This window comes from Lissotriton helveticus, chromosome 4_1, assembly GCF_964261635.1.
Source record: "Lissotriton helveticus chromosome 4_1, aLisHel1.1, whole genome shotgun sequence".
NCBI lineage: Eukaryota > Metazoa > Chordata > Amphibia > Caudata > Salamandridae > Lissotriton > Lissotriton helveticus.
The window spans coordinates 1935908342-1935936213 of NC_136063.1; the positions used below are offsets into that span (position 1 = coordinate 1935908342).

Here is a 27872-nt window from a genome sequence, read left to right on the forward strand (position 1 = left end):
CAACACTTCCTCATTTCCTTCGAATCGAACGTTAACAGACGTTGGGGCATATTACCAAAGTTAAGCGATATTTATCGCTAACGATGCTTACCAACGAATTTTTTACCGCTAAGCATCATCAGAAATTATCGAAGATAAACCTTGCTATTATCAAGGTTTATCGCAAATGCGATAATAAACGGCCGCAATGCATCAATATCGCTAAAAACTCAGCGATATTCATGCATTACCGAGCTAATGCTCTTAGCCATGTTATCCACCTCCCATTGGATAACATGGCTAAGAACTGCTCAGGGCAGGTGTTACTTTTTGGAGATATTCGCGCTTAGCGCGAATATCTCCAAAAGGAGATAGATATCTTGCATGTTGTAATGCAAGTTATTGTGGTATATGGAACTCATACCATAATCTCTCAGGAAAGCAGAAACTGATCCTTTTGGGACCGCCTAAAAAGGCCTAGGGGGTGAGGAGTACTCTACTTTGCCCCCTTTTCACGTTCCGAACTATTTTATTTTACTCTCTTCTGTAATTACACAAAATAGCAGCGATAAGATGCATCGGAGACACAGTGAGAGAAAGGAGGCCGGAGATGAAGAAGAGATGTCAAATACACATTGGAGATAATATAGTGGCAGAAGGGAAGTAAATATGAGTAAACTTACCATGTAACATAAAAATGTTGCACTCTATACTATAAGTCTCATTTTATACTACAATCACTTCGCTACAACCTCATAAATTAAAAATAAAAATGAATAATGTCTCAAACAATTTTTGATTTCTAAATATAAATTTATTCTTCAGAATTTTCTAAATTTGAAAGAACTAGTAACATGTCCTCATCAGCAATGTCCTCATGAAAAGTCTGCAATGATGATTCTTGTAACTCTATGGTCTCCAAACATTCGATAAATTCGCCATCAAGAGATTGATCAAAAAAATCATTCAAGTCATCTCCTCCTTGTGACAATATTTCATTATTGGTGCTGTCAATTTCAATCAATGTAGTGGAATCATTCAAGTCATCTCCTCGTGACAATATTTCATTATTGGTGCTCTCAATTTCAATCAATGTAGTGGAATCATTCAAGTCATCTCCTCCTTGTGACAATATTTCATTATTGGTGCTGTCCATTTCAATCAATCTAATGGAATCATACAAGTCATCTCCTCCTTGTGACAATATTTCATTATTGGTGCTCTCAATTTCAATCAATGTAGTGGAATCATTCAAGTCATCTCCTTGTGCCAATATTTCATTATTGGTGCTGTCCATTTCAATCAATCTAATGGAATCATACAAGTCATCTCCTCCTTGTGACAATATTTCATTATTGGTGCTCTCAATTTCAATCAATGTAGTGGACAATTCAAAAGAAATTGCCACGGTCTCTTCATTGTGAGCCATTTTATTTTGAAATTGCTTGCTGTAAATTGCAGAAAAAAATAATCACTTTCATTTATCGTTTTTAGTAATACATAATATAAAACTAACTTTATCAAGTATTTAGTATAACAGAAAGGACTGCAAATAAATAACAGAAAACATTTTTCAAATTATCTTCAAGTGTACAACATAGTTCCCCTTACAAATTAACAACTCACCTTTTTAAAAGTAGGAGAAGTGTTAGTACTGTGTAAATCAAACACCAGAAATTCACCACCAAAAATTCCTCACAAATGTACCTCAGACAGTAGTATCACAAAATGGCTGTGGTTTCCTCTCATTTGAAATATATACATAACCAATTAACTTTCATCACACACAAATACAAAACCAAAGTAACATTTTAATTGGTTCTAAATTTCAACACTTTCAAATGTGTTTTCCCCATGCAATTTTCCATAGGACATTTACATACGTCTACAGCCTGAATGGCTGAACGGAATTACACCAAACTTGGCAAAATGGTACATCAAACCTAAGAGGTCAGGAAGGATCTACTATGCCCCCTTATGGTCATTTCCCCCTTCGCTTTGGCCTCCTCTTGTCTCTCAATCCTACCGAGAGACAAGATGGCGGCCGCTACGGACTGTTTGGAATGTTGACAGACGCCGGAGAACCAATCAGCTTCGCAAAGCTCCGTAACGCGAAAAGTACGCGAAGCGGAGCGCTGTTACAGATATATATCTTTTTTTGAACGTTAATTTCTCAAAATCCACTGGAGCACATATATTGAGACCTAGCAAAGGCACATCGGGCTACCAGTCCCTAATATTTTGCCAAGTTTCGTGCAAATCCATTCAGCCGTTCGATTATTATTATTATTTTTTTTTTTGCCCCGCGGGGCCCTTTTAAAACCTCCACATCAAACGTAGGGGGTCAGCGAGGATCTACTATTCCCCCTTATGGTCATTTGCCCCTTCGCTTTGGCCTCCTCTTGTCTCTCGATTCTACCGAGAGACAAGATGGCGGCCGCTACGGACTGTTTGGAATGTTGACAGACGCCGGAGAACCAATCAGCTTCGCTTCACAAAGCTCCGTTGCGCGAAAAGTACGCGTCCTGGAGCGCTGCCCTGTCCGCTGTTACAGATATATATCTTTTTTTAAACGTTAATTTCTCAAAAATCACTGTAGCACATATATTGAGACCTACAAAAGGCACATCGGGCTACCAGTCCCTACAATTTTGCCAAGTTTCGTGCAAATCCATTCAGCCGTTCGGGCTAAAAGTGAGGCCAACCGCCCTATGGAAAACTCAATGTTAAAAACACGTTTTGGGACCCCCCTTTTTTCTCAGCCCCCCCTTGACGAACCCCCCCCAAATTTTCAAGGGCTGCTCAGAAACACAATGTGCCATTTTCCTGAAAATTTCAGCCAATTCCGTCCACAAACGCCAAAGTTATTAGACATAGAATTTTCAAAAAACCCATAGAGAAAAAATCCTAACTATATATACCTACTGGCGACCGCCAGTAGGTAATATATATATATATATATATATATATATATTCACTGAAAAAACCATAGGTTATAGACCATATATAGTTAGGAATTAGCATTTACAAAACCTTGAAAATTCACTGAAAAAACCATAGGTTATAGACCATATATAGTTAGGAATTAGCATTTAAAAAACCTTATTTTACTCACACAAAACCATTGAAATTCCATATATAGTTAGTTGCACTAACTATATATCGCGCACCCGCAATCCACTGCTGATCATGTCACATATTACATCATTCATGACATGGTCAGTGACATCACTGATGACATCACTGATGACATCTCAAATGACATCACTGATGACATCACTGATGACAACATCCAGTGACTGTATTTTTCTGTAAAGTTAAAATATGTCTTGAGTGGATGTATAAGTGTCTGGATGAAGGATTTAGTAGGTGCATGACTGACTGTATGAGTGAGTGATTAAATGTGTCTCACTGAATGCATGGGTTAGTGACTAAACTGTCTTAATTTGTGCATCATTACGTCTGTTGTTCTGTAAACTGCTGCATGTGTTGATCATTAGCTATACGAGAGGCTATATGTGTTATTAATTGGTTGCCCAAGTTTTTCTATGGGAGATTGAGTTGGTGTGGGGGTGGCTGGAAGGTGTGAGACTCTATGCATAGATGTGTGAGCAGTTTATTCACTAGGTGTATGAGTTCAAGAGTGCATGTGGAAACAGCTACATGGGCAGTTGACTGTGTGCATGAGTGTATTGATGAGTGAATGGATATCTCAATGCTACATGTCATAGTAAGTACATATGTAAAACACAGTACATGTGAGAGTTGGCATATATAAATAACTGTGCATGAGAGCCACTGAATGAGTGAGTGGTTGTATCGATCATTGTGAACTTGTATCAGGGATTGTATAAGAGAGTAAATATGTGTTAGTATATGTTTCAATAAGTAAGGTGTGTTTAACTGTATAGTTGAAGAAATGGAGGTGAGATTGTTTCTTTGCATGACTGACTGGGTGTGTGAGTAACTCCATGGATGAGTGGCAGTGTGTGAGTGTCTGTATACACTGAGTGTATCTAAGGTTATATTAGAGTCTGAAGAGGTTTATCGTATTAGCACAAGAATGATGTCAAATGAGATGTCATCAGTGATGTCATCAGTGATGTCATTTGAGATGTCATCAGTGATGTCATCAATGATGTCACTGACCATGTCATGAATGATGTAATATGTGACATGATCAGCAGTGGATTGCGGGTGCGCGATATATAGTTAGTGCAACTAACTATATATGGAATTTCAATGGTTTTGTGTGAGTAAAATAAGGTTTTTTAAATGCTAATTCCTAACTATATATGGTCTATAACCTATGGTTTTTTCAGTGAATTTTCAAGGTTTTGTAAATGCTAATTCCTAACTATATATGGTCTATAACCTATGGTTTTTTCAGTGAATTTCAATGGTTTTTTAATAGCAAATATCATAAGCTGTCGAATGTCAAGTACGTGGTAAGTAAAAACATTTTCGTGTTTATGCACACTGATCTGCTTTGAATGCTGCCCCCCACCCCTCATTTCTATTAGGAGTACTCTCTCTTTGCAGATAGTGAAGGGTAGTTAACGCAGCCCTTTGCCCCCTTTGTAATCCGTCGTGCCTGCTTCTCTCTCCATTTGATTGATTGTTCTCTTTGGTTCATTCTCTATTTACAAACAAGCACAGAGTCGCAATACTCTGTTTAGTCTTTGCAGATAGCGAAAAATCGTGTAAAAAAACAAAAGGAATCGAGCAAAATCAGTAGGCCACTAATGGGATCTCTTTTTGACCTCGCTAAAATAGAAACATTAGGAACAACCTGTTGAAAATAGCAATGCGTATGTACATAAGCGGCGTTCATTTGTGTTCACAGTACCCCTTGTTGATTGTTTCAATCGAGCATTGAATTGTTCGAAGTTAATTCTCTTAAGGATCTTCTCTACCTGCAAACGAGGAAGAATAGGAATATTCTCTCTCCCTTTGCAGATAGTGAAGGGTAGGTAACGCAAGCCTTTAACACGTCGTACCTATTTCATTCCTCATTGATTGATTGATTGTCCGAACATTGACTGTTTGGGAATTAGTTCTTTTTGGAGGTATTCCCTGTTTGCAAATAAACGTAGGAAAATCTTTGCAAGTAGTGAAAGGGTACGTAATGCGGACCTTTCTCCCCCGTTGTAATCTGTCATGCCTATCTACTCCCCACTGATTGATGCACCTTTTTCACCCGGACCATTTACTAGAGATACGTCATCTGGCCCGACCAGAGAGCACCCCTAGTGAAAAGGACATATGCAATAATAACGAAGTGATCACTGTATCCTGTTAACAGAAACTTTACCATGAAACAACCTGGAAAGAAAAAAATAGGAAAACGAAAATCAGTAGGCCACTGATGAACATGAACTTTTATTAAACAACGAACAAAGAAACGATAACATAACGTAATGATAAAACCTATTAATGTCCTAGAAACAAGAAAACGTTAAAATATGCCAGTGGTGAGAGACCAGAAAAACAGTAAGAGAAACCAAATCACCCCTCGCTGTCCCACCGCCTGCCACGCCAAAAAAATCGATAGACTAGGGAAAATGCAAGTCAGTAGAACATCCGCCCCCACTCTGGAAACTTCCAAGGTGGGGCAGGGTTCCGGCTACGCCCAGCCGGGAGCAGCCCATATAAGGCAGGTCCTGCTGCCACGCCTCGGCCAGGAGATCCTAACGTAGGGTGTAGCCGGAGGAGAGGCCGAGGCCAGCGGGACCCGGCCAGGGGATTGCCTTTACAACGCTGAACAGTTGCAGGGGGGGGAATGTCTCCTCGACCCTCCCCTCTCTCTCCCAGTCCGGCCGCGGTGGCCCTTGAGAGTTGCAGGTAGTCCCGCCACATGCTCTTCCGGTCCGGCCACCAACGGTCGGGGGGCCGAGGCCGACGGGATCCGGCTGCAGCCGATAAACCAAGAAACCCGTTCATGGGGCCAGAGCCAGGGGCGTCCGGCCGACATCCACCGGAAGCCCGGCCCGAAGACGAACGGGACACTTCTTTCTTTTATAATGGCTGCGACAACACTGGGGGGGGATGTCTTGCACATGCCTCCGACCCCCCCCCCCCTCGTCCTCATCGCCTGGTCCGGCCATAACAAATCTCAAGCGAGACGCCGTGGGGTGCACTGGGAGGGAGAGACGGTGCGAACAGGCCTCTCCTGCCTCCCCAGGTGGAGGCTTCCCAGCTGCACCCTCAGCGCTCCAGGCGCCCGGAAAAGGGTTCTTCCACTGTGGCCATGCTGCAACGTCTCGCCCGGCAGGGTGGAGCCCGTCCGCTCATGTGACCCCGCGATCGCCGGTAGCTGCCGAACTCTCAAAATGGCGGTCGACCTGGCAAGAGTGGGCCCAGCATAAAGAAATGGCCCGGTCACTGGTTGACTCCACCACCGTAGTCCTCCACGACCTTGAAAATTCTAGAGGAGCCGCGGGAGTCTCCGACCCCCGATGGGGAATGACTGCCATGATCGCCCGTGGAGTGACGAAACTGTATCCGCGGGACGTCGGCGCTCCCATGCTGGCGCCAGCCTCACTTTGAATTACTAGAATCCTGCAGACCTCACTTCCGGTGAAAGCACAGTGTGACCCGGTAGGAAAAATTATTGCACCCCCTCCCCTTTTTGACTGATAGTTCAAACCACCGATCCTTTCCTTTGCCCTTTTAACGGAACTTTGGACTGCCTCCCCCTCTTTTACATTTTCTAGAGAAAACAAAACATTAACCACTACATTAGCATAGCAGTTGACACCAGAACTGTTTTCAAATTGAAAACCAACAACATCTTCAACAGAATCCTTTTTGTTTCTGCTGTGACCCTGCTACAGCACAGGCATTGTCCCCAGCAGTAATTCTGCAATGCCGGTAAGAATAGCTGTGGTGCCTACTGGACTCACTCACCCCCGCGGCGCCCCACGCCGTTTTTTGCTGGGCGGCAACTTACTAGACATCACTTTCGTGCCATCTAGATTTCAGCGCGTTCTGCTGCCTTGGAACTATTCGCACAACAGACCGCTACTGACAAGAATATTTCATTATTGGTGCTGTCAATTTCAATAAATCTATTGGATAATTCAAAAGAAATTGCCACGGTCTCTTCGTTGTTTAAATGTTTTTACTGTTTTTGTTTTCTTGTATATATTTATATGTTATTAAAGTTTTATATTCCTACTACTTTGTTGGAGTGCTATATATTTTTAATGTGACACATAATTGTAAAAACTTTGATGTACAAAGAGTCATTCCTGGAATCTTCCGCTTCAGGCTCGGTCCCCTCCCCAATCACAATACAGGATGGTTTTCAGATAGTAGGAACACGTGTGGTGTGACGGATCTCATCGGGTGTGGGCCTTGATCTACTATAACTCCTTTGAAGAGGGGTGATTCTTTACAGCTGGGGCCATAAACTACATCTGCAGGGCTAGCTGATAGCCTGGACAATCGGACACAGAGAAAGAGGAGTGTCAGAGGGTGCGGTAGTGAATAGGGCGAAAGGGAGGTGTCGGGCGGGCACAGAGTGTGATTCTCAGGGAAGAGCAGCGCAGATGGGGGGAGGTTTATTGCCCATGCATAAGACAGAGAGCGGTGGTGACCAGTGCCTAGGGAAGATGCTTGCGTGGGTGAGGAGCCATGCTACGAATCGACAGCGTGCAGAGAGTGGGTCTGGTCAAGTCATCTAAAATGGCTGCCGTGCACGACAAAAGTGTGGCATTTCAAAAAAGGCAAGATGGCGCAGACAATGTTTTTCAACACTTCCTCATTTCCTTCGAATCGAACGTTAACAGACGTTGGGGCATATTACCAAAGTTAAGCGATATTTATCGCTAACGATGCTTACCAACCAATTTTTTACCACTAAGCATCGTCAGAAATTATCGAAGATAAACCTTGCTATTATCAAGGTTTATCGCAAATGCGATAATAAACGGCCGCAATGCATGAATATCGCTAAAAACTCAGCGATATTCATGCATTACCGAGCTAATGCTCTTAGCCATGTTATCCACCTCCCATTGGATAACATGGCTAAGAACTGCTCAGGGCAGGTGTTACTTTTTGGAGATATTCGCGCTTAGCGCGAATATCTCCAAAAGTTGGTAATAGGAGATAGATATCTTGCATGTTGTAATGCAAGTTATTGTGGTATATGGAACTCATACCATAATCTCTCAGGAAAGCAGAAACTGATCCTTTTGGGACCGCCTAAAAAGGCCTAGGGGGTGAGGAGTACTCTACTTTGCCCCCTTTTCACGTTCCGAACTATTTTATTTTACTCTCTTCTGTAATTACACAAAATAACAGCGATAAGATGCATCGGAGACACACAGTGAGAGAAAGGAGGCCGGAGATGAAGAAGAGATGTCAAATACACATTGGAGATAATATAGTGGCAGAAGGCAAGTAAATATGAGTAAACTTACCATGTAACATAAAAATGTTGCACTCTATACTATAAGTCTCATTTTATACTACAATCACTTCGCTACAACCTCATAAATTAAAAATAAAAATGAATAATGTCTCAAACAATTTTTGATTTCTAAATATAAATTTATTCTTCAGAATTTTCTAAATTTGAAAGAACTAGTAACATGTCCTCATCAGCAATGTCCTCATTAAAAGTCTCCAATGATGATTCTTGTAACTCTATGGTCTCCAAACACTCGATAAATTCGCCATCAAGAGATTGATCAAAAAAATCATTCAAGTCATCTCCTCCTTGTGACAATATTTCATTATTGGTGCTGTCAATTTCAATCAATGTAGTGGAATCATTCAAGTCATCTTCTCGTGACAATATTTCATTATTGGTGCTCTCAATTTCAATCAATGTAGTGGAATCATTCAAGTCATCTCCTCCTTGTGACAATATTTCATTATTGGTGCTGTCCATTTCAATCAATCTAATGGAATCATACAAGTCATCTCCTCCTTGTGACAATATTTCATTATTGGTGCTCTCAATTTCAATCAATGTAGTGGAATCATTCAAGTCATCTCCTTGTGACAATATTTCATTCTTGGTGCTGTCCATTTCAATCAATCTAATGGAATCATACAAGTCATGTCCTCCTTGTGACAATATTTCATTATTGGTGCTCTCAATTTCAATCAATGTAGTGGACAATTCAAAAGAAATTGCCACGGTCTCTTCATTGTGAGCCATTTTATTTTGAAATTGCTTGCTGTAAATTGCAGAAAAAAATAATCACTTTCATTTATCGTTTTTAGTAATACATAATATAAAACTAACTTCATCAAGTATTTAGTATAACAGAAGGACTGCAAATAAATAACAGAAAACATTTTTCAAATTATCTTCAAGTGTACAACATAGTTCCCCTTACAAATTAACAACTCACCTTTTTAAAAGTAGCAGAAGTGTTAGTACTGTGTAAATCAAACACCAGAAATTCACCACCAAAAATTCCTCACAAATGTACCTCAGACAGTAGTATCACAAAATGGCTGTGGTTTCCTCTCATTTGACATATATACATAACCAATTAACTTTCATCACACACAAATACAAAACCAAAGTAACATTTTAATTGGTTCTAAATTTCAACACTTTCAAATGTGTTTTCCCCATGCAATTTTCCATAGGACATTTACATACGTCTACAGCCTGAATGGCTGAACGGAATTACACCAAACTTGACAAAATGGTACATCAAACCTAAGAGGTCAGGAAGGATCTACTATGCCCCCTTATGGTCATTTCCCCCTTCGCTTTGGCCTCCTCTTGTCTCTCAATCCTACCGAGAGACAAGATGGCGGCCGCTACGGACTGTTTGGAATGTTGACAGACGCCGGAGAACCAATCAGCTTCGCAAAGCTCCGTAACGCGAAAAGTACGCGAAGCGGAGCGCTGTTACAGATATATATCTTTTTTTGAACGTTAATTTCTCAAAATCCACTGGAGCACATATATTGAGACCTAGCAAAGGCACATCGGGCTACCAGTCCCTAATATTTTGCCAAGTTCCGTGCAAATCCATTCAGCCGTTCGATTATTATTATTTTTTTTTTTTTTTGCCCCGCGGAGCCCTTTTAAAACCTCCACATCAAACGTAGGGGGTCAGCGAGGATCTACTATTCCCCCTTATGGTCATTTGCCCCTTCGCTTTGGCCTCCTCTTGTCTCTCGATCCTACCGAGAGACAAGATGGCGGCCGCTACGGACTGTTTGGAATGTTGACAGACGCCGGAGAACCAATCAGCTTCGCTTCACAAAGCTCCGTTGCGCGAAAAGTCCGCGAACCAGAGCGCTGCCCGGTCCGCTGTTACAGATATATATCTTTTTTTAAACGTTAATTTCTCAAAATCCACTGTAGCACATATATTGAGACCTACAAAAGGCACATCGGGCTACCAGTCCCTACAATTTTGCCAAGTTTCATGCAAATCCATTCAGCCGTTCGGGCTAAAAGTGAGGCCAACCGCCCTATGGAAAACTCAATGTTAAAAACACGTTTTGGGACCCCCCTTTTTTCTCAGCCCCCCCTTGACGAACACCCCCCAAATTTTCAAGGGCTGCTCAGAAACAAAATGTTCCATTTTCCTGAAAATTTCAGCCAATTCCGTCCACAAACGCCAAAGTTATTAGACATAGAATTTTCAAAAATCCCATAGAGAAAAAATCCTAACTATATATACCTACTGGCGACCGCCAGTAGGTAATAATATATATATATATATATATATATAATATATTTTTTTTTGTAGGGGGAGACCTCTCACTCCCCAAAACTAGTGGTGAAGGCATACCTTGTAATAGCATATGCATTCTAAAAACATGTGTGGTAAACTTACAACGTGGTAAAACCACTTTGTAAATGCTGTTTCCCCTTCAGAGCTTGGGGGTAAAGTTTTTTTTCTACTTTGACAATTGGCTGTTGAAGGTGTGCTTGCTATAGTCCGTTGTAGACCACCTATGGTGAACTTTTGAACATCTTTGGGATTCTAGAATATTGAGCCAAAGTCACACCTGATACCTATACAGAGACTTACTTTTTGTTTTGTTACAGTGTTACATTTTTTTCACCACTGTATTTTTATTTTCATGTATCTCAAATTATTACGTATTTCAAAACCATGCATTGCAGGAAAGAGGAAGATTACAAAAAGAAAACTGGAGGTGAATGGGGCAATAACCGGGGAAAGGGAGAGGGACACACACCAGTATTTTACACAGCCATATAGGGAAATGAAAAAAATAGCAGACCATAAAGTTGCAAAGTATGTCTAAAATGTACTAAGTTATATAGCATCAAAGATCATCACAGATAAGCGCAAGACTGTCAGTTCAAATTGGCCTTTCTAAATGATCTCTAGTTCAGAAACAATGTACGGAATTCAAGTATCTTGATCTTCTGAGTGGGAGAACGAACAGATCCCGGAGCTGCAAATTGTGGTCACCACCACTAGCGGAATTCTGCCCGGTCTTTGCTCCCTCTTTAAATGAGTAATGTAAGGGCGCCAGGTCTTCTCAAATGTATACAAGTGGTAGTGGACTAGAGCAGACAGGCGTTCCATGGCATAGATTGACCACACTCGTCCCCACCACATGTAACAGTTATTTTGGGGGTTGTTTCATGGTTGGGCTATGCTAAGCTGAGCAGCTTAAAGGAAATGAGTTATCAATTTCCCAGGTGGGGCAGTCAGAATGTACATCCCATGAGCTCCTGTGTGGCCCAGGAGAGTTGTCAAAAGGCAGTGAAGGAGAGAAGTGTGTGTTATCTGGTGTATCTGGGTTAGGATTTCCCACCCGAAAGGTTGTATGTGACTGCAGGACCACCAAGTGTGAAAGAGCTGCCCCACATGTATTCCAGCAAATTTCTGACATGCCAAAAATGGCATGTAGCCACATGGGGACAAGGTGCCATCTATTTAGTAGTTTATAGGCGATAGCTCTATGTTGTATGCACATTGAAGATCCTGACGCTCTCCTTCAAATTGCCTGCCAATCATCATCAGGTCTATGTCCAAGTACCCCTTACAATGTTTAAATCCAGGAGAAAATGAAGAAGGGTGGGGTAACACATGTCACCCCAAAACCAGTCGCAGCTGCCATCATTGCGCCTTCCGGCAAAAATTCCATCCATGTTTTTCCATTTCCAAATATTCCATGGTTTTAACCATAATATTCCACATTTTATCACATTTTCTGCATTACTCTGTCCTTTTACTTCACATTCAGGCTGTATGCTGCCATTTTCCAGATTTCAAATGCTTGAACCGTGCCCTCCGGACCTCATTTTCAAACATGATCAACGCAGTGGTTCGTCCAAAGCAATATATATTAAAAATCCAATGCATTTCGGGCACATCATTGCCCTTCGTCAGGGAACACTATAAATCACAATAATGGAAAAAGGTAAACATCGTGTATTCACTTACGTTAATTTAATATTAAACTTACACATCATCTAATCTAAAATAGTTAAATGCTAGTACAACATAATCATTGTGCACATTTTCTTCTGCAGCATGTCGCCTCAACACTAGCAGACTCTACCTTTGTGAGCAGTGCTTATCCAGCCACATTTTATAAACAGTGCTTATCCAGCCACATTTTATCACTCGCATACAGCGCTATTGTGCATAGAAACTGCCGGCTCCCATTCCCCTCTCCATCTATACAGCGTTCTCTATTCACCCTTCGCCATCAGAAACCACGTGTTATACCCCCCTGTGTTTAAACATAACTGCCTCGGTTATTCTCTCAGCACACCTTCAGTGTTACACAAAATATTCGTGTTTTGATTGGCAAATCTCCTTACACGTACCTGCAATGGACGCTAAAACCCATCCTCCCTTGTTTCTGATCGAGTGAAGTTAACCTCCTGTTGTTACCCCTTCATTTAAAGCTCGTTCTCTATGCTACCTTACTCCTGATTGGCCCGCGCCGTTCGCTGCCTCTCGCGTTCACGTGGTGGTGCACGTCATTTTGCTTGAGACTACACTACCCAGAATACCATACTAACATACGCGCATTACTAAAACGTTCCCTAATTTTTACACTTTGTTACACAATTGCGCTTAGAACTATAATATTTGAATCGTCTTTGCACGAACAACATGTGTCATTATTAGTGTCCTTGAACATAACCTGAAAAACATTGCTTTTATAAAAACGAACCAGATCTTATTCCATGAATGTCAAGTCCTTTAAGATAATAAAACAAAAAATCAAAGAGACTATTACTTTTGTGGGTGCAATCCCAACGTTACGGGGAAATTTATGAGCAATATGAATGAGGGTGGGATGCACACCTTTTACTTATTTTTAAAGTCAATATTTAGTTATCTTCTGTTTGTCCAAAGTTAATCATTTACGGCGTGCAATACTGGTTTTTGTGCCTCCCCCGGTGACACCTTTGAATCAATGAAGAAGGGTGGGGTAACACATGTCACCCCACGCCGTAAATGATTAACTTTGGACAAACAGAAGATAACTAAATATTGACTTTAAAAATAAGTAAAAGGTGTGCATCCCACCCTCATTCATATAAATCCAGGAGAAGCCATGCTTTTTTGCACATTAGTACCAAAAATGAATTTTATGGTATTATCCTCGCTGGTGATCCATTGCTGGTGTAGTCTCCCTTCTACCTAATGAATCGCTCGTGTGAAATGGTAATCATCATGCCTGGTTAAGCCCCATTTTCTATTAAAGTGTTGAGTGTTCAGAGCACACCTGCTCAACCTGGGGGGGCTCCCGCATTCTAGGTAGCTAAGTTGGGATCGGGGACCTCAGGAGGAAAATCTGGGTTGTGAGTTATGGGCGATAATGGGAATGGGTATCTGGGAAAGGGCCTCTTGTGTGCCAGGGAATTCCTGTGTTCAATTAACGTTGTTGAAAGTGGAAGAAGGGTTTGTCTGTCTCGGAGCCATACCATAAAATATATTTAATGGGGATAGTGGTAACATTTTGTTGCACTGCTACCCCTGGTTAGTTATCTGCATTGTAATTCTAGTCCAAGCTGGCTGTATTTGAGCCGCTACCCATTCCCCTCCTCCAGTGGATGGAAAAGCATTGAGTGGGCTATCATGGTCACTTTGCCATTCCAGACAAAACCTAGCATCTTCTGGTGGATATGTAACAGGGTTTGTGTGGGAATTTCCAAGGGTACTATTTGCAGCATGTATAGCAGACGACGCATAAAGTAAAATTTTAGACTATTTAAGTGTCCAAGTCATGTAATTATTAATTTGCCCAAAAGGCGCAACTCTTTAAATGGAGTTCTTAGAAGGGGTGGAATATTGCAGTTTTAGATCTGGCTAGAGTGCGCCAGGAGGTATACCCCTAGGTATTTGATGGAAGTTTCTGCCCAAGTGAACCGTACTTCTTGGATTGTATCCTGTTGTTCCCTTTGGGATCCTGCTACCCCCAGGCCTTGGGATTTGGCATAATTTATTTTGAAGCGAAGAGGTCTAACTCAGCCAGCAGGGCTGGTAAGGATCAGTCAGGATTGGTTATGAAACCCACAATGTCATCAGCAAATAGAGCTAGCTTATGTTCTGTCTTCCCTGACTGTATACCGCTAATATTTGTGTTGCATAGTATCTAAGTTATAAGTGGTTCCATTGAGAGCAAAGATCAAGGGGGATAGGGTCACCCCTGTCTCGTGTCTCAAGTTATCAGAATCGGCGGGGTATAGTCGCTGTTGACTTAGTTTTGTCGGACTGGATGAAGTTCATAAAAGATAAGGGTTTTCATTTTAGATCCTTATTGTGTCTTATGTACAAGTTTAGTAAGGTAGGTATAGTCGACCCTATCAAAAGTCTTCTCTGTGTTAAGCGAGTGAAGGACAATTGGAAGTTTACTTCTCTCAGCCACCTCCATTAAGACAACTGTGAGCTGAGTGTTATCAGCCGCATGTCTGTCTTTTTTTTTTTTTTTTTTATCAAAAACAATTTTTGAAGAGAAAGTCTGGTCAGTCAGTAGTTGTGGAGCTGCCAGACTAATATAGACATAGACAGTTTCACATCACAATTCAGTAGCGTGATTTGGTTGTACGAGGAGCAGAGCTGTGGATCTTTGTTAGGTTTGAGAAGCACCATGAATTATAATTTTCAAGAAAACTGGACAGAATGCCGCCGGAGGAACTTGTCCAGATTTATAAGGCTAAATGTATCTCTGCGGCCACCTATCGGGCAGGGATTTGGGGTCTCGCAGCTGTGTATTTTCTGCAAAAAGTGGAAAATGCGTTCTTATGTTATATTTTAGCAGTCCCAAGTAGCACATCATCCTATGTCTGTCACTCTAAGTTAGGTATTCCTTACATTGCCGATCTCATAAAAACTGAGCCTATTCTTTTATGGCACAGGATTTGGAAATCGACAAAAACTGTACTTAACCATGACATTCTATGGGATAGTTTAACATTGGAAGGGGTTTTATCTATCCCTTGGTTAAGGTATGTCTGGGATTTTATGCGTGACCTTGATAATTTAAGAATATTTTACGGACCCTAGTACTATGTAGATGCTCAAGAGAAAAGAGTTAAGACAAGAATGCCTTTTACTATTAGACACCATTAGATTATCATCAGATATGTTAAAGCACTCAGTGTGACATAATCAATTAATTTTAACAACTTTTAATATACAACCTTATTTGAAAATGGTACTTGGGGGGCTATGACCGATTTTTATTAACTAGGTTTAGAATTGGCATCTTCCATAGATTTGTAAGTTTCCCAAAAATGAATGATTGGGCGCAAGTAATGCATTTGTGTCCATGTGATAATCACTCAGAACAATCCACTAAGAATTGAGGAAGATGTGGATTGTAAAAATGTTAAAATCTCTGGGGATTAGACAATGTCGTCCTGCGTATATCGCATTAAAGTTTTTGGATAATTAACCTGTAGTATGGAGGGTTGCCATGTTTCTAAAGAAAGTTGTTAGTCATAGAAGATGTTTTGTTATATAAGCACCCTTCGTATTTGAGCTAATGGAGTCTCATTTTATGATCCGAATTTTATTAGCAAATCTGAATTTTTGAATCTATTGTGGTGGAATGTATATGACTGTTTTTTAAGTGATTTTATGATTGTATGAAATAACAATCGAATAAAGCTTGTTTTGGCTTTGACTTTGATAAGGGAGTCTAGCATGCTGTCTGCAACCACATACGCAGTAAAAAATTAGTTGAACAATTTGGTGAAAGGCTTGACCAGTGAAACAGTATAAACCTTATGGAAGGAGGTCAAGAAGCCATCAGGGCCTGGGGATTTCCAGAGTTGGAGGGCAGTAATCGCCTCCCTTAAATCATCTGTAGTAGTATCGTTCTCCAGGGATCGAATGTCGTCCCCCAGGTCGGGAGGTATGCATATTGGGTCACTTCATCAAGATGTGAGTGTGTGAAAAGGGCATCATAGTATTGATGGAAAACTGCTAGCATCTCAGATGTTTATGATGTTGCTTGCCCTTGAGTATTTATGATGCTTGATGTGTGGTTTCTCGTTGTAGCTAATCATAGTTTTTAAGCCATAGTTTGTCACCCTTCTCATAATAAGTTTATTTAATGTAAATATGCTTTTCAGCTGTATCTTTCATATGCAGCTGTTCTAATTTGCCCCTGACTCAGTGGAGCTCCCGTAGCGTAGCATTGGAGCCATTTTGCTTATGGAGTACTTCCATGTTTGCCAACCTGGCCTCAGCGTCCTTTGTTTGTGGAGGCATTCAAATGTTTGCCCGAATTAGTCTTTGTCGCATCCCATAGCACTCATGGTGAGACTTTCCCTGTGTCGTTCTCTGTAAAATGCTGTTCTGTTACGTATTTTATGCAATCTCTTAAACCAAGATCTCTAAAGGCCATTTCATTGATCAGCCATGGGTGGGAAGGAGGTTTGTACCAGGGTGGGGGAGTCTGTGAAAGCCAGCGTGGGTCGTGGTCTGAAATTGAGCGTACATAGATGGTAGTGTCCAGCAAGGGGAGCAATAGTGTTTTAGTAACCAGGAAATAGTTTAACAGTGAGTGTTCTCTTTTTCTTTTTTACTTTACTTTGTTTTATTGATTTTGTCAACAAAACACAACTGTAACAGGCAGTGCTTGTCTCCAAATATTAATGAGGAGAATTATCACTTATGCAGAGGATGGCCTTACAGGCAACAAGCAACAGTGTACACAGCTGAACATAAGTAGCAGAAGTGCAAAGAGTAAGAAGCAAGAAGAGAAAAACTGAATCCAAGTGTTCCAGCCAGGTATATAGTAGATAAAACAGTAATGTCACACTTGGCCTTCACATCGGATTATGCATCGACAAGGAGTACATAGTGGTTATATCTCCGCGTCCAAGCCATTTTCCAAGCTGGACTCATCCCTCTCAGTAAACTTAAGAAGAAGCCCCCACAACATAATTGCATTGATTGGCACCCTCATTGGTGCGGGCAAGGCGCATATGCGTCTGCTCCGCCACTCTCCATTCAAGAAGATTCCGCAGCCAAGAAGACGTGAGTGGCACCCACCCAATAGCCACTTGTCAACCGTGAGTACTTCTGATAAGTATTTGAATAAAACGTATAATCCTCCTCAGAAAGGTGGTGAGAGCACCAGATATCTACTACCTTGAGATCTGTCACCCCCTTGAGTTAGCAAAGGCGGTGGGACTGGATTGTTGTGTCGGGAATGAGATCTGTCGACAGATGCGGCGAGGGGAATGTTGTAGTCACCCTCTAGAATTATCTCGCCCCTCACCAAGTGAGCCACCATGGGGAAGGTAAGCGGCACAGAATCTCTCTCTTCATTTGGTCCACAGAGTGAGAAAAGTAGTTCCCAAGAACGTTATAGCTAGGAAATGCATTCACGTAAGGGTGGCTCAGGGGACTCCTGTATGCCTTTCTGCCACTGTCTCACTTGCCTCGAGTTCTGAAGGAGATCGGGAATGACCGGGTCCAATTCATCCTAGTGTATTCGAATTGGGCCAGGACAGTGTGGTAAGATGGAACTTCTGTGAATGAGCATTTGTCCTCACATCAGGCTACAGCTACAGGAGGATCTTCATGTCACAGCTGTAGGGAAGGGTTCTGTACCCAAACCTGTGCAATCTATATCTCCATGCTTGGATATCGAGCCTTGGTAATTGTCTATGTTGGATCTACTACTGAAGGTTGTGGATGTCATCTTCATATTCATGTATCTTTCTAAGTCAATCTATGTCGGGTGCAATGACAAAAAAATTGACATAAGTAGCAGAAGTGCAAAGAGTAAGAAGCAAGAAGAGAAAAACTGAATCCAAGTGTTCCAGCCAGGTATATAGTAGATAAAACAGTAATGTCACACTTGGCCTTCACATCGGATTATGCATCGACACGGAGTACATAGTGGTTATATCTCCGCGTCCAAGCCATTTTCCAAGCTGGACTCATCCCTCTCAGTAAACTTAAGAAGAAGCCCCCACAACATAATTGCATTGATTGGCACCCTCATTGGTGCGGGCAAGGCGCATATGCGTCTGCTCCGCCACTCTCCATTCAAGAAGATTCCGCAGCCAAGAAGACGTGAGTGGCACCCACCCAATAGCCACTTGTCAACCGTGAGTACTTCTGATAAGTATTTGAATAAAACGTATAATCCTCCTCAGAAAGGTGGTGAGAGCACCAGATATCTACTACCTTGAGATCTGTCACCCCCTTGAGTTAGCAAAGGCGGTGGGACTGGATTGTTGTGTCGGGAATGAGATCTGTCGACAGATGCGGCGAGGGGAATGTTGTAGTCACCCTCTAGAATTATCTCGCCCCTCACCAAGTGAGCCACCATGGGGAAGGTAAGCGGCACAGAATCTCTCTCTTCATTTGGTCCACAGAGTGAGAAAAGTAGTTCCCAAGAACGTTATAGCTAGGAAATGCATTCACGTAAGGGTGGCTCAGGGGACTCCTGTATGCCTTTCTGCCACTGTCTCACTTGCCTCGAGTTCTGAAGGAGATCGGGAATGACCGGGTCCAATTCATCCTAGTGTATTCGAATTGGGCCAGGACAGTGTGGTAAGATGGAACTTCTGTGAATGAGCATTTGTCCTCACATCAGGCTACAGCTACAGGAGGATCTTCATGTCACAGCTGTAGGGAAGGGTTCTGTACCCAAACCTGTGCAATCTATATCTCCATGCTTGGATATCGAGCCTTGGTAATTGTCTATGTTGGATCTACTACTGAAGGTTGTGGATGTCATCTTCATATTCATGTATCTTTCTAAGTCAATCTATGTCGGGTGCAATGACAAAAAAATGGTGTGGAGTCTGCAACAAAGACCACTTAAAAGCTAAACTCTTGGATGTATTGCTGTTTATTTTGTTTGACCCCAACAAGATCTTGCTACAAGTCCTCTTAAAGGTTATTTTTCAGCCCTCTTCAAGGTTATTTTTCCAGCCCTTTTGAACCTTTTACATTTTCCAGACTAGTCTGTGTTTAAAACACTTGTGGTTATATACTTTATTAAAGGTTTGACACACATGTTTATCATGAAGCTGAAGTTAGCGCGCATGAGTGGCGCTTACATGTGGGTCCGATCTGGCACTTTCAGGCCGGAATGAAGCCTACGTAGAGCCTCATGGGGCCACCAAGCGGATCCAGTCTGGTGTCTAGGGTATATTCTAAAAGTGAGGAATATGCTGGTAGCGAATTCCCCAGAAAGAGCTTTACCAAAGCTAAGTAACTTCTTTGTTTATACTTAACTTTTTCCCCAGCTGGATGTGCCCATTCCAGCTTGCCCGTGGCATATTCCAAAGTAGGTGAGATCTCAGGATTTTCTATTGGCCGTACCACTCACACAGTTGTTGGAGGAAGGAAAACTCTGAGCACTGCAAGGTCTGCTTATCCCAAACTCTTCTGGTGTGAGAGAAGCTCTTGGGCTGGTGGGGCCTACATTACGGCATGCAGGACGTCCACCTTCGCCTCTACGAACTACTTCAGAGTGCTTGGTCAGCATCAGAGATTGCTTGTCGTCATACTCGCTGTTTCGCTGGTCTTGTAGCCGGGCACCATTTTTGGGCTTGTGTGTGTGTGTGGCCACACTGGCCCATGTTTTCTTCAGCGTGAGGTATCTTAGCTACGCTTCCTCTTTCCTTACTTCTGGGAAGCCATTCCTTGCAGTTTCCAACTGCTGGGGCTTAGTTCTGGACTTTGCGTGAGTCATGGAGAGGAGGGCTATGCTCCATAAAGGTTAAGAAAGGCCGCAAAAAGAAGAAACATGATTACTTGTACAGAAGAAAGACTAAAATATTCTTTTAAAAGGAGTTCCACCATAATAATAAAACAATACCAGAATTTTTAAAGATTGGATTAACTGTTTTGTTTCATTCCCAGTGAAGTGCATGAAAAATGGAGTAGCACTGTTCTTTTCTAAACAGCCAAAGATACAAATATTAGACCAGCATAATGATAGCGCGAGAAGAGATGTGTATGCCAAAGCGAAAATAGACCAGCATTTAAACTGGTCGAGTTATATGCTGCAACTGCTGAAGATCCAATCCTTTCGTTTTTTATAATTTCATTTTGCTTTTACACATTCATACATTCACAATTGTGAATCATTTAAATATATAACTAGAAATAATGAATTGAAATGATCATCTTATACAGATGTTTCTGTTTAATAAAAACCTGTGATTACTATACTTAATTGTGCTAGAGCTAATAGTTCTTCGAAAGGTAGCTTCAAAGCAGTTTGCTTCCTTTTTTCCTTTAAATTTATTTTTTACTTGTTGAAAAAGTAAGGATTTTGATTTTAGTCAAGTCATTATTGCAGAATTTATCGAAATATTATACATAATCTTCTTTATATATGACCTGGTCGGGTAAGATTTAAAAAAAATCGGAGGAAACTGACTGCAGGTGCTTAAATCTCTTCTAGCAATTTTATTGATTTTTAAATTAACACATTTGCAGCAAGAAAAAAGAAAGCCAGCTTTTTGCTCAGTGGTCAGTACAAAACCATGACACAAATAGGGGAATAATACCCCCACATACATGAATCCAGCTAGGAATATCAAGCAACAATGTCCACAACCATGTCCATAGGGAAACCTCAGGAAAGTTGTCTTCCACCACCCCGACCCATTTACCCCACACCCTTCGAAACTTTTTGGGACGACCGCGGGCTGCATACATTGGGTGCTCCTGCGCCGCACACCAGTCCACCCCCATGGGCCACCATGTCACAGAAGGGGCCGACGGGTCCAGCCAAAGGGCTGCAATATCTTGTTTAGCTACCATCAGTGCCGTGGTGAGACAGAGCTTCTCGGCCCTGTTCCCATCCAAACAGTCAGTAACACCTAAAAGTACGGTCATCGGGTTCAGCGCCATTCTTGCAAGATGTTTTCTGCCACCATCTCCGTTTTTATCCGAATCAAATTGTCTGGAAGACGCTGGCGGCTGGAAAAGTTTCTACATTTCTGCCTTGGTGTAAAACTGAGCCCATCTGGTACCTATAAAGGAGGTCTCTGGTGCATGGCAACCCTGTCCTTCCCAACCATGTTATTCTGACCATTCCAGACCGCTTAAGTGACAGTTGCAGCCCTCTATCAGGAAATGGAAGGCGTCAAAATTGAAGTTCGACAACAATATCAACCGTTCGAGGTCTGTCTATAGACAAGCTAGTTAGCTGCGACCCCCGTATTATGACATTCCAAGTGAAAATAGGAAACTATGTGGAAGAGTTTTTGCCAATGATTCAAATCAAATCAGATCAGACACATGTATAGGGCGCGCTACTCACCCGCAAGGGTCTCAAGGCACTGGGAGGGGGGGGGGGGGGATGCTGCTACTGCTCGAACGAAGAGCCAGGTCTTGAGTTGCTTCCTGAAGGAGAGATGGTCCTGGGTCAGTCGTAGGTGGGTGGGAGAAAGATCTTCCTCCTGTGGTGGTTCCGCGAATCCGTGGGACGGTGGCGAGGGCAAGGCTGGTGGATCGGAGCTGTCCGGTGGGTGTGTAGAACGTGAGGCAGTTGTTGAGGTATTTGGGGCCCATGTCGTGAAGAGCCTTGTGAGCGTGGGTGAGGAGCCTGAATGTGATCCTTTTGCTGACGGTGAGCCAGTGCAGGTCTCTCAGGTGGGCAGAGATGTGGCTGTGTCAGGGGATGCCCAGGATGAGTCGCGCAGAAGCATTCTATATGCACTGGAGTCTTTTCTGTAGTTTGGCTGTGGTTCCAGCGTAGAGGGCATTCCCGTAGTCCAGTCGGCTGGTAATGAGGGCCTGGGTGACAGTCTTTCTGGTTTCTGTGGGGATCCACCTGAAGATCTTTCGGAGCATGCACAGGGTGTTGAAACATGATGACGAGACTGCGTTGACTTGCTTGGTCATCGTGAGGGAGGAGTCCAGGATGAAACCCAGGTTGCGTGCGTGGTCCGTGGGCGGTGCCCAGTGCAGGGGGCCACCAGGAGCCGTCCCAGGCGGAGGGGGATGGTCCGAGGATGAGGACTTCCGTCTTGTCTGAGTTCAGTTTCAGATGGCTGAGCTTCATCCATTCCGCGATGTCTTTCATTCCTTCCTGGAGGTTGGCTCTGGCGTTGGCGGGGTCGTTGGTGAGGGAGAGGATCAGCTGGGTGTCGTCAACGTAGGAGATTATGTTTAGGCTGTGTTGGCGTGCGATGGCTTCGAGGAGGCTCATGTAGAAGTTGAAAAGGGTGGGGCTGAGTGAGGAGCCTTGAGGTACGCCGCAGATGATCTTGGTGGCTGCTGAGCGGAAGGGAGGGAGGCGGACTCTCTGAGTTCTGTTGGAGAGGAAGGAGGTGATCCATTCCAATGCCTTTCCTTGGATCCCGGCGTGGTGGAGGCGGTTTGTTAGGGTGCGGTGGCAGACTGTGTCGAATGCGGCCAATAGGTCGAGGAGGATGAGGGCAGCAGTTTCCCCGTTGTCGAGCAGGGACCTGATGTCATGGGTGGCTGCGATGAGGGCGGTCTCGGTGCTGTGGTTTGCTCGGAATCCGGACTGCGATGGGTCCAGGGAGCCGTTTGTCTTGAGGAAGGCGGTTAGCTGTTTGTTGACGGTCTTCCCGATGACTTTAGCGGGGAAAGGGAGGAGCGAGATGGGGCGGAAATTCTTGGGGTCCGCGGTGGGTTTCTTCAGGAGAGCGCTGATCTCCGCATGCTTCCAGTTCTCCGGAAAGGTGGCAGATGCGAAGGAGTTGTTAATGATGTTCCGGAGTTGGGGTGCGATGATGGAGTCGGCTTTGTTAAAGATGTGATGAGGACAGGGGTCGGCTGGAGAGCCGGAGTGGATGGTGTTCATCACGCTGGTGGTGTCTTCAGTGCTGATTGGGGTCCAGGCGCAGAGAGTGGTGTTGGGAGGCGTTGGTTCGGTGGTTGGGTGCGTGGTCTGGGCGCCGAAGCTGTTGTGTATGTCGGCGATCTTGTGGTGGAAGAACGAGGCGAATGCGTCGCAGAGGTCTTGCGAGGGCGTGATGTCGTCGTTGCTGGGGTTGGAGAGCTCTTTAACGATGCTGAAGAGTTCCTTGCTGTTGTGGGTGTTGTTGTCTAGTCGTTCTCTGAATGCTGTCCTTTTGGTGGTGCGGATCAGCTGGTGGTGTTTGCGGGTGGCGTTCTTGAGGGCTGTCATGTTTTCTGTTGACTGGTCGTGGCGCCAGGCTTTCTCGAGGGTACGACAGGGTTTCTTGGAGTCTTTGAGGTTGTTGGTGAACCACGAGGCTTTCTTGCTTCCGGGTCCGCTGGGAGGATTCTTCAGTGGTGCAAGAGCATCGGCGCAGTTGGTGAGCCTCTGTGTGAGGTTGCGGGCTGCTTCGTTAGAGTCCATAGTGTTGGTGGGAGGGTTTTGGCTCAGGGAAGTGGTGAGCTGGTCGGTGGTGATCTTGCTCCAGCATCTGCGGGGAGCCTGTTGCGGGTGGTGGTGGGTCGTGGTTTTTCTGAAGTTGAAGTGGACGCAGCTGTGATTGGTCCAGTGTAGTTTGGTGGAGTGGCTGAAGGAGATGTGGTTGCTGGAGGAGAAGACTGGGTCAAGCGCGTGGCCGGCGTAGTGGGTGGGGGTGTTCACCAGTTGCTTGACTCCGAGGTTGGGGAGGTTGTCCTGCAGGGTGGTGGTGGTGTTGTCATTGTTGTTCTCCAGGTGGAAGTTGAGGTCCCCTAGGAGGATGTAGTCTGAGGAGGTGAGGGCAAGCGGGCTGATGAAGTCTGCGTTGGCTTCGCTGAATTGTGTGCGTGATCCCGGGGGTCTGTAGATGAGAGTTCCTCTGAGGGTGGTATTGGGGTCGGTGTGTATCTGGAATTGAATGTGTTTGGCAGCGTGGCGGTGTCGTCGGAGTTTGTCATGATGCGGATGGTGTTTCTGTGGACGATGGTGATGCCTCCTCCGGTTTGGTTGACGCGGTCCCTCCGGGTGATCTTGTAGCCCTCCGGGTTGGCTATGGCGATGTCGGGGGCTGAGGAGGCGTTCATCCAGGTTTCTGTGAGGAAGGCGATGTCTGGCGCTGTTGTGTCAAGGAGGTTCCAGAGTTCGACGGCGTGCCTGTGGATGGAGCGGGTGTTGAGCAGGATACACTTGAGGTGGTTGTTGCTGATGCCTGGTCTGGCGGGTGCGGTGCAGGTCCGGAGGCAGGTGAATTTGCAGACTTGGCAGGTGAAGGGTCTGTGGGTGCGTTTCGGGGTGGCTCGGTGGCAGGCGGGGGTCCGGCCGGTGTTGAGTGCGTGGAGGGTGGCGGCATCGTAGCTCAGACGGGTGGGCTGGTATCGTCGAGGTCCAGGGGTCCTGGAGCTGGGCACGGTCCAGGCGCGGACGGGCGCAGATGGGCTTGCCTTTGGCGTGCCCGCTGCGCGGCCTCCATATGAGGCGGAGAGGGAGGGAGGAGCGGCTGGGAGCGGGGCGGCCAATGAGTAGCGAGGGGGCGGGGCCGCGTGGGACGCGAGTGGCGGGAAAAGTGACACAGAAGGCAGGGGGGGGAGAGACAGGGACAGCGGGCACAAAATAAAACAAGGGCACAGTAGAACAGTAGAAAAGGAGGCAAAAAACAGAACAGTAGACAGGGAAGCAGTCAACACGCAGTCAAAAACGCAACAGACCAGTCTGCAGGGAGGCAGCAGACAACACGGAGCAGCAGCAGCGGCACACAGGGGGTCTGCGCGGTGGCAGAGGGAGTGACCTGCCTGGTTGGTGAGATCATGTAATTCCCCTTGGTAATGAGTTTATTGACCTTTTGCAAGCTGGTCTTTCTGACAGAGGAGCTGATCATTTTATAGAGAAGGTCCATTGTATCTGAGCCTAGCTTACCACAATCGGGTTAGGGAGGTTAGACCAAGGTCTAACTAAATAGTGGCCCTTTACCAGTTTCAGTGCAGAGCTTTTAATTTACCAGAGTGACTGCAGTGTAGATAAAATATCTGATTAGGTGGACAAATGCTGCTCAGTTCGTTGTTGTTTCTTGTCTGTCTTTAGTAATTAAGGCTGTAACTTTGATTAACCCCTTCGCCGCGGGTGTTTTCCCTGCCTGTGCGGTGGGGGGGGCGTACACAGCGCCCCCATGCTGGTGACGAGCTGAGCTCGTCATGAGGCAAAGCTGAGCTGCCCTCATGACGAGCTGAGCTCGTCATGGCCGCACCCGTTTTTAGAACGTTCAGCACAGCAGGGAAATTAGCCCCGCGTGCGAACGTTCCAACTGCCGTGACGAGCTCAGCTCGTCATGAGTGGAGCTCAGCTGTACTCCATGACGAGCTGAGCTCGTCAACAGCATGGATGAGGTTAACTCTGTGGCTGCAAACTCAATTTCTAATAGAATTGACGTATTTGGAGCTCTCCATTATTGAAAAAGCAGTCAATAAGCCCAGCTGACCGCACTACTTATAGTCCCATTGGGAGTCTGCTTTCTTGCCAAAACATTTGACAGGAGGTCTACCACACAATGCCCGAATGAAGAAGTTATTGCACCAGTATTCATTCCAGGCTTATCACAGCACAGGAACATGGAAGAATGCTCTATGTAGCGTTTGGATGCACTTATGATGGAGCTAGACCAGGCTTCTCCACGAGAAGTGCGTGAGATACTGGTAGCTCCCCAGCTGCCTGTAAGTAGCTCGCCTGTGTGCATCCCAGTCAACTAAATTAGAAACTTTTGTTTGGTTGAAGTAATGTATGCATATCAAAATTGAAAAGCATTTAGCCAAGACAAAAATGTGTGCATTTTCAAAACTCATAAGCCTATATTTGAAACAAAATAGTTGGATTTCCAAAATATATGTAAAGTTGAAATTTGAGTAGTAAATCGTGGTGCATTCTGGAGACATATTACTCATAATATTTCCTTGATGCTAGGGGCATTGTAGCTTTGGCTGTTACGTGTTACCTACGTAGAGGCATTCCACATTGAGGAAAAGCTTTTTTTACATTCCTGCTGGCAACCCTGTCTGATACTGTGAGGTGATCACTACTGGTATCTTGCATCTAGTGGCCACAAATGTAATTTTGTCTGATTTTGTCGCTTTTACAACCCTAATATTAGTAACTCCGGATAATTTTTATTAAACATTAGTAGCTCTTATTACATAAAATGCTGGAGACCCCTCCTCTAGACACAACAAGGATGCAACCATGGAACATTAGAACAATGGCATTTTGAATATTTGTTGTTACACTGTCTACAACTAGCATTTTGGAAGAATAATACAAGTTACCCACCGTGTGCTGTTCGCTTTTAAAGTGCTCGCACCCCAATTCTACAACCAACAGCAAAGCAAAACCAGCAATAAATAAGTATTGCTCACTTCTTTTCCTGAGGAGTTTTTATTTTTGGTAAATATTGTAAATCAGTTTAAGTGAGCCTCCGAAATGTGTTATTGATATGACTCGATATGTTCTGCCCATAAGTCTCAACAAAGCAGATTACACCATCTATTCTGCTGCTAAGTACCATTAAATTGGGGAATACCACGGGTCATTTACAGCACAAGCATGCCAATTGTGTTCTAGATGATTAAACAATTTTTTAGGCTGCAAACACTCCGAATTGGTGATTGTGATTGCAAAATATTTTTTGTAATTTACAAATCCAGTTTTGGGGGTTCTAAATCTTTTACAACTCCTAAAATAGGGTTTCAAATGAATACTGATTCGATATTTGAAAGGGGCATCTTTTTGGTGACCCTCCCAAAAACCGAATTTGTTATAAGCATCAGTGTTTTTGTGACAACAACCTGGTCGCAAAACACTGAAAAGTTAATGACTTCTAAGGTGGACCAGTAACCCATTTACAAAGAGAAGGGGGTCCCCTTCCCCTTTTGTAAATTAAAAACAAAAAGATTTGTAGAGCACCAATACCAACTTTCAAAAAGAGAAAAAAAACTCTAGTAGACCATCACCCCTGTGAAAGCCTCGAGTTGTAATGAGTCGCAGTTTGTGACCTACTCCATTAATATTCATGAGATAGGTTGCATTACCACCAACTAAGATTCAGAATTTTACAAACCGACCTATTAGTAGATAGTCGATTAGTGTAATTCTTTACTTGCTGCATTTATGCGACAAATATTTTGTGACCAGTTTGTTTTTTAGTACATCTTCCCCAAGGTGCCAGGTTACTAATGAAGACCCTCTGCAAAACCAACCAAACACTTCTTACTTGATTTTGATTAATTATGTGTGTAATTCATTTAATTCTTCGATTTTTATTCTACACTGTTTTCAGCATTTTTTTGTGTTTTTCAGGCGAAGTGTGACTATTACAAACAATATGAAATACGATTTCTATTTTGCTTATTGACTAGAACTCATATAAAATAAAGTTTATTTTTCATTTTGGTTTAGCTCAAATCTAATAAGGAAAATACATTGTATCTCTTCAACCATGTTGACCTTACCATCACGTATCATGATGGGGATGGAGAAAACTGGGAGGGTGCCAGACTGGTTGCGGCGAAACTCGTGCCAAAAAGGTA

At 43.6% G+C, this 27872-nt stretch overlaps 1 protein-coding gene across 1 annotated transcript in view; it reads left to right on the plus strand.

Moving 5' to 3' along the window:
* LOC144829455 (transmembrane 9 superfamily member 2-like) overlaps nucleotides 1-27872 on the plus strand; it is a 1692131-nt gene that overhangs the window by 724868 nt on the left and 939391 nt on the right. Inside the window, exon 6 of the mRNA XM_078688619.1 lies at nucleotides 27742-27869. Within this exon, the coding sequence (XP_078544745.1) occupies nucleotides 27742-27869 (128 nt within the window). The remainder of the gene's footprint in view (nucleotides 1-27741; nucleotides 27870-27872) is intronic.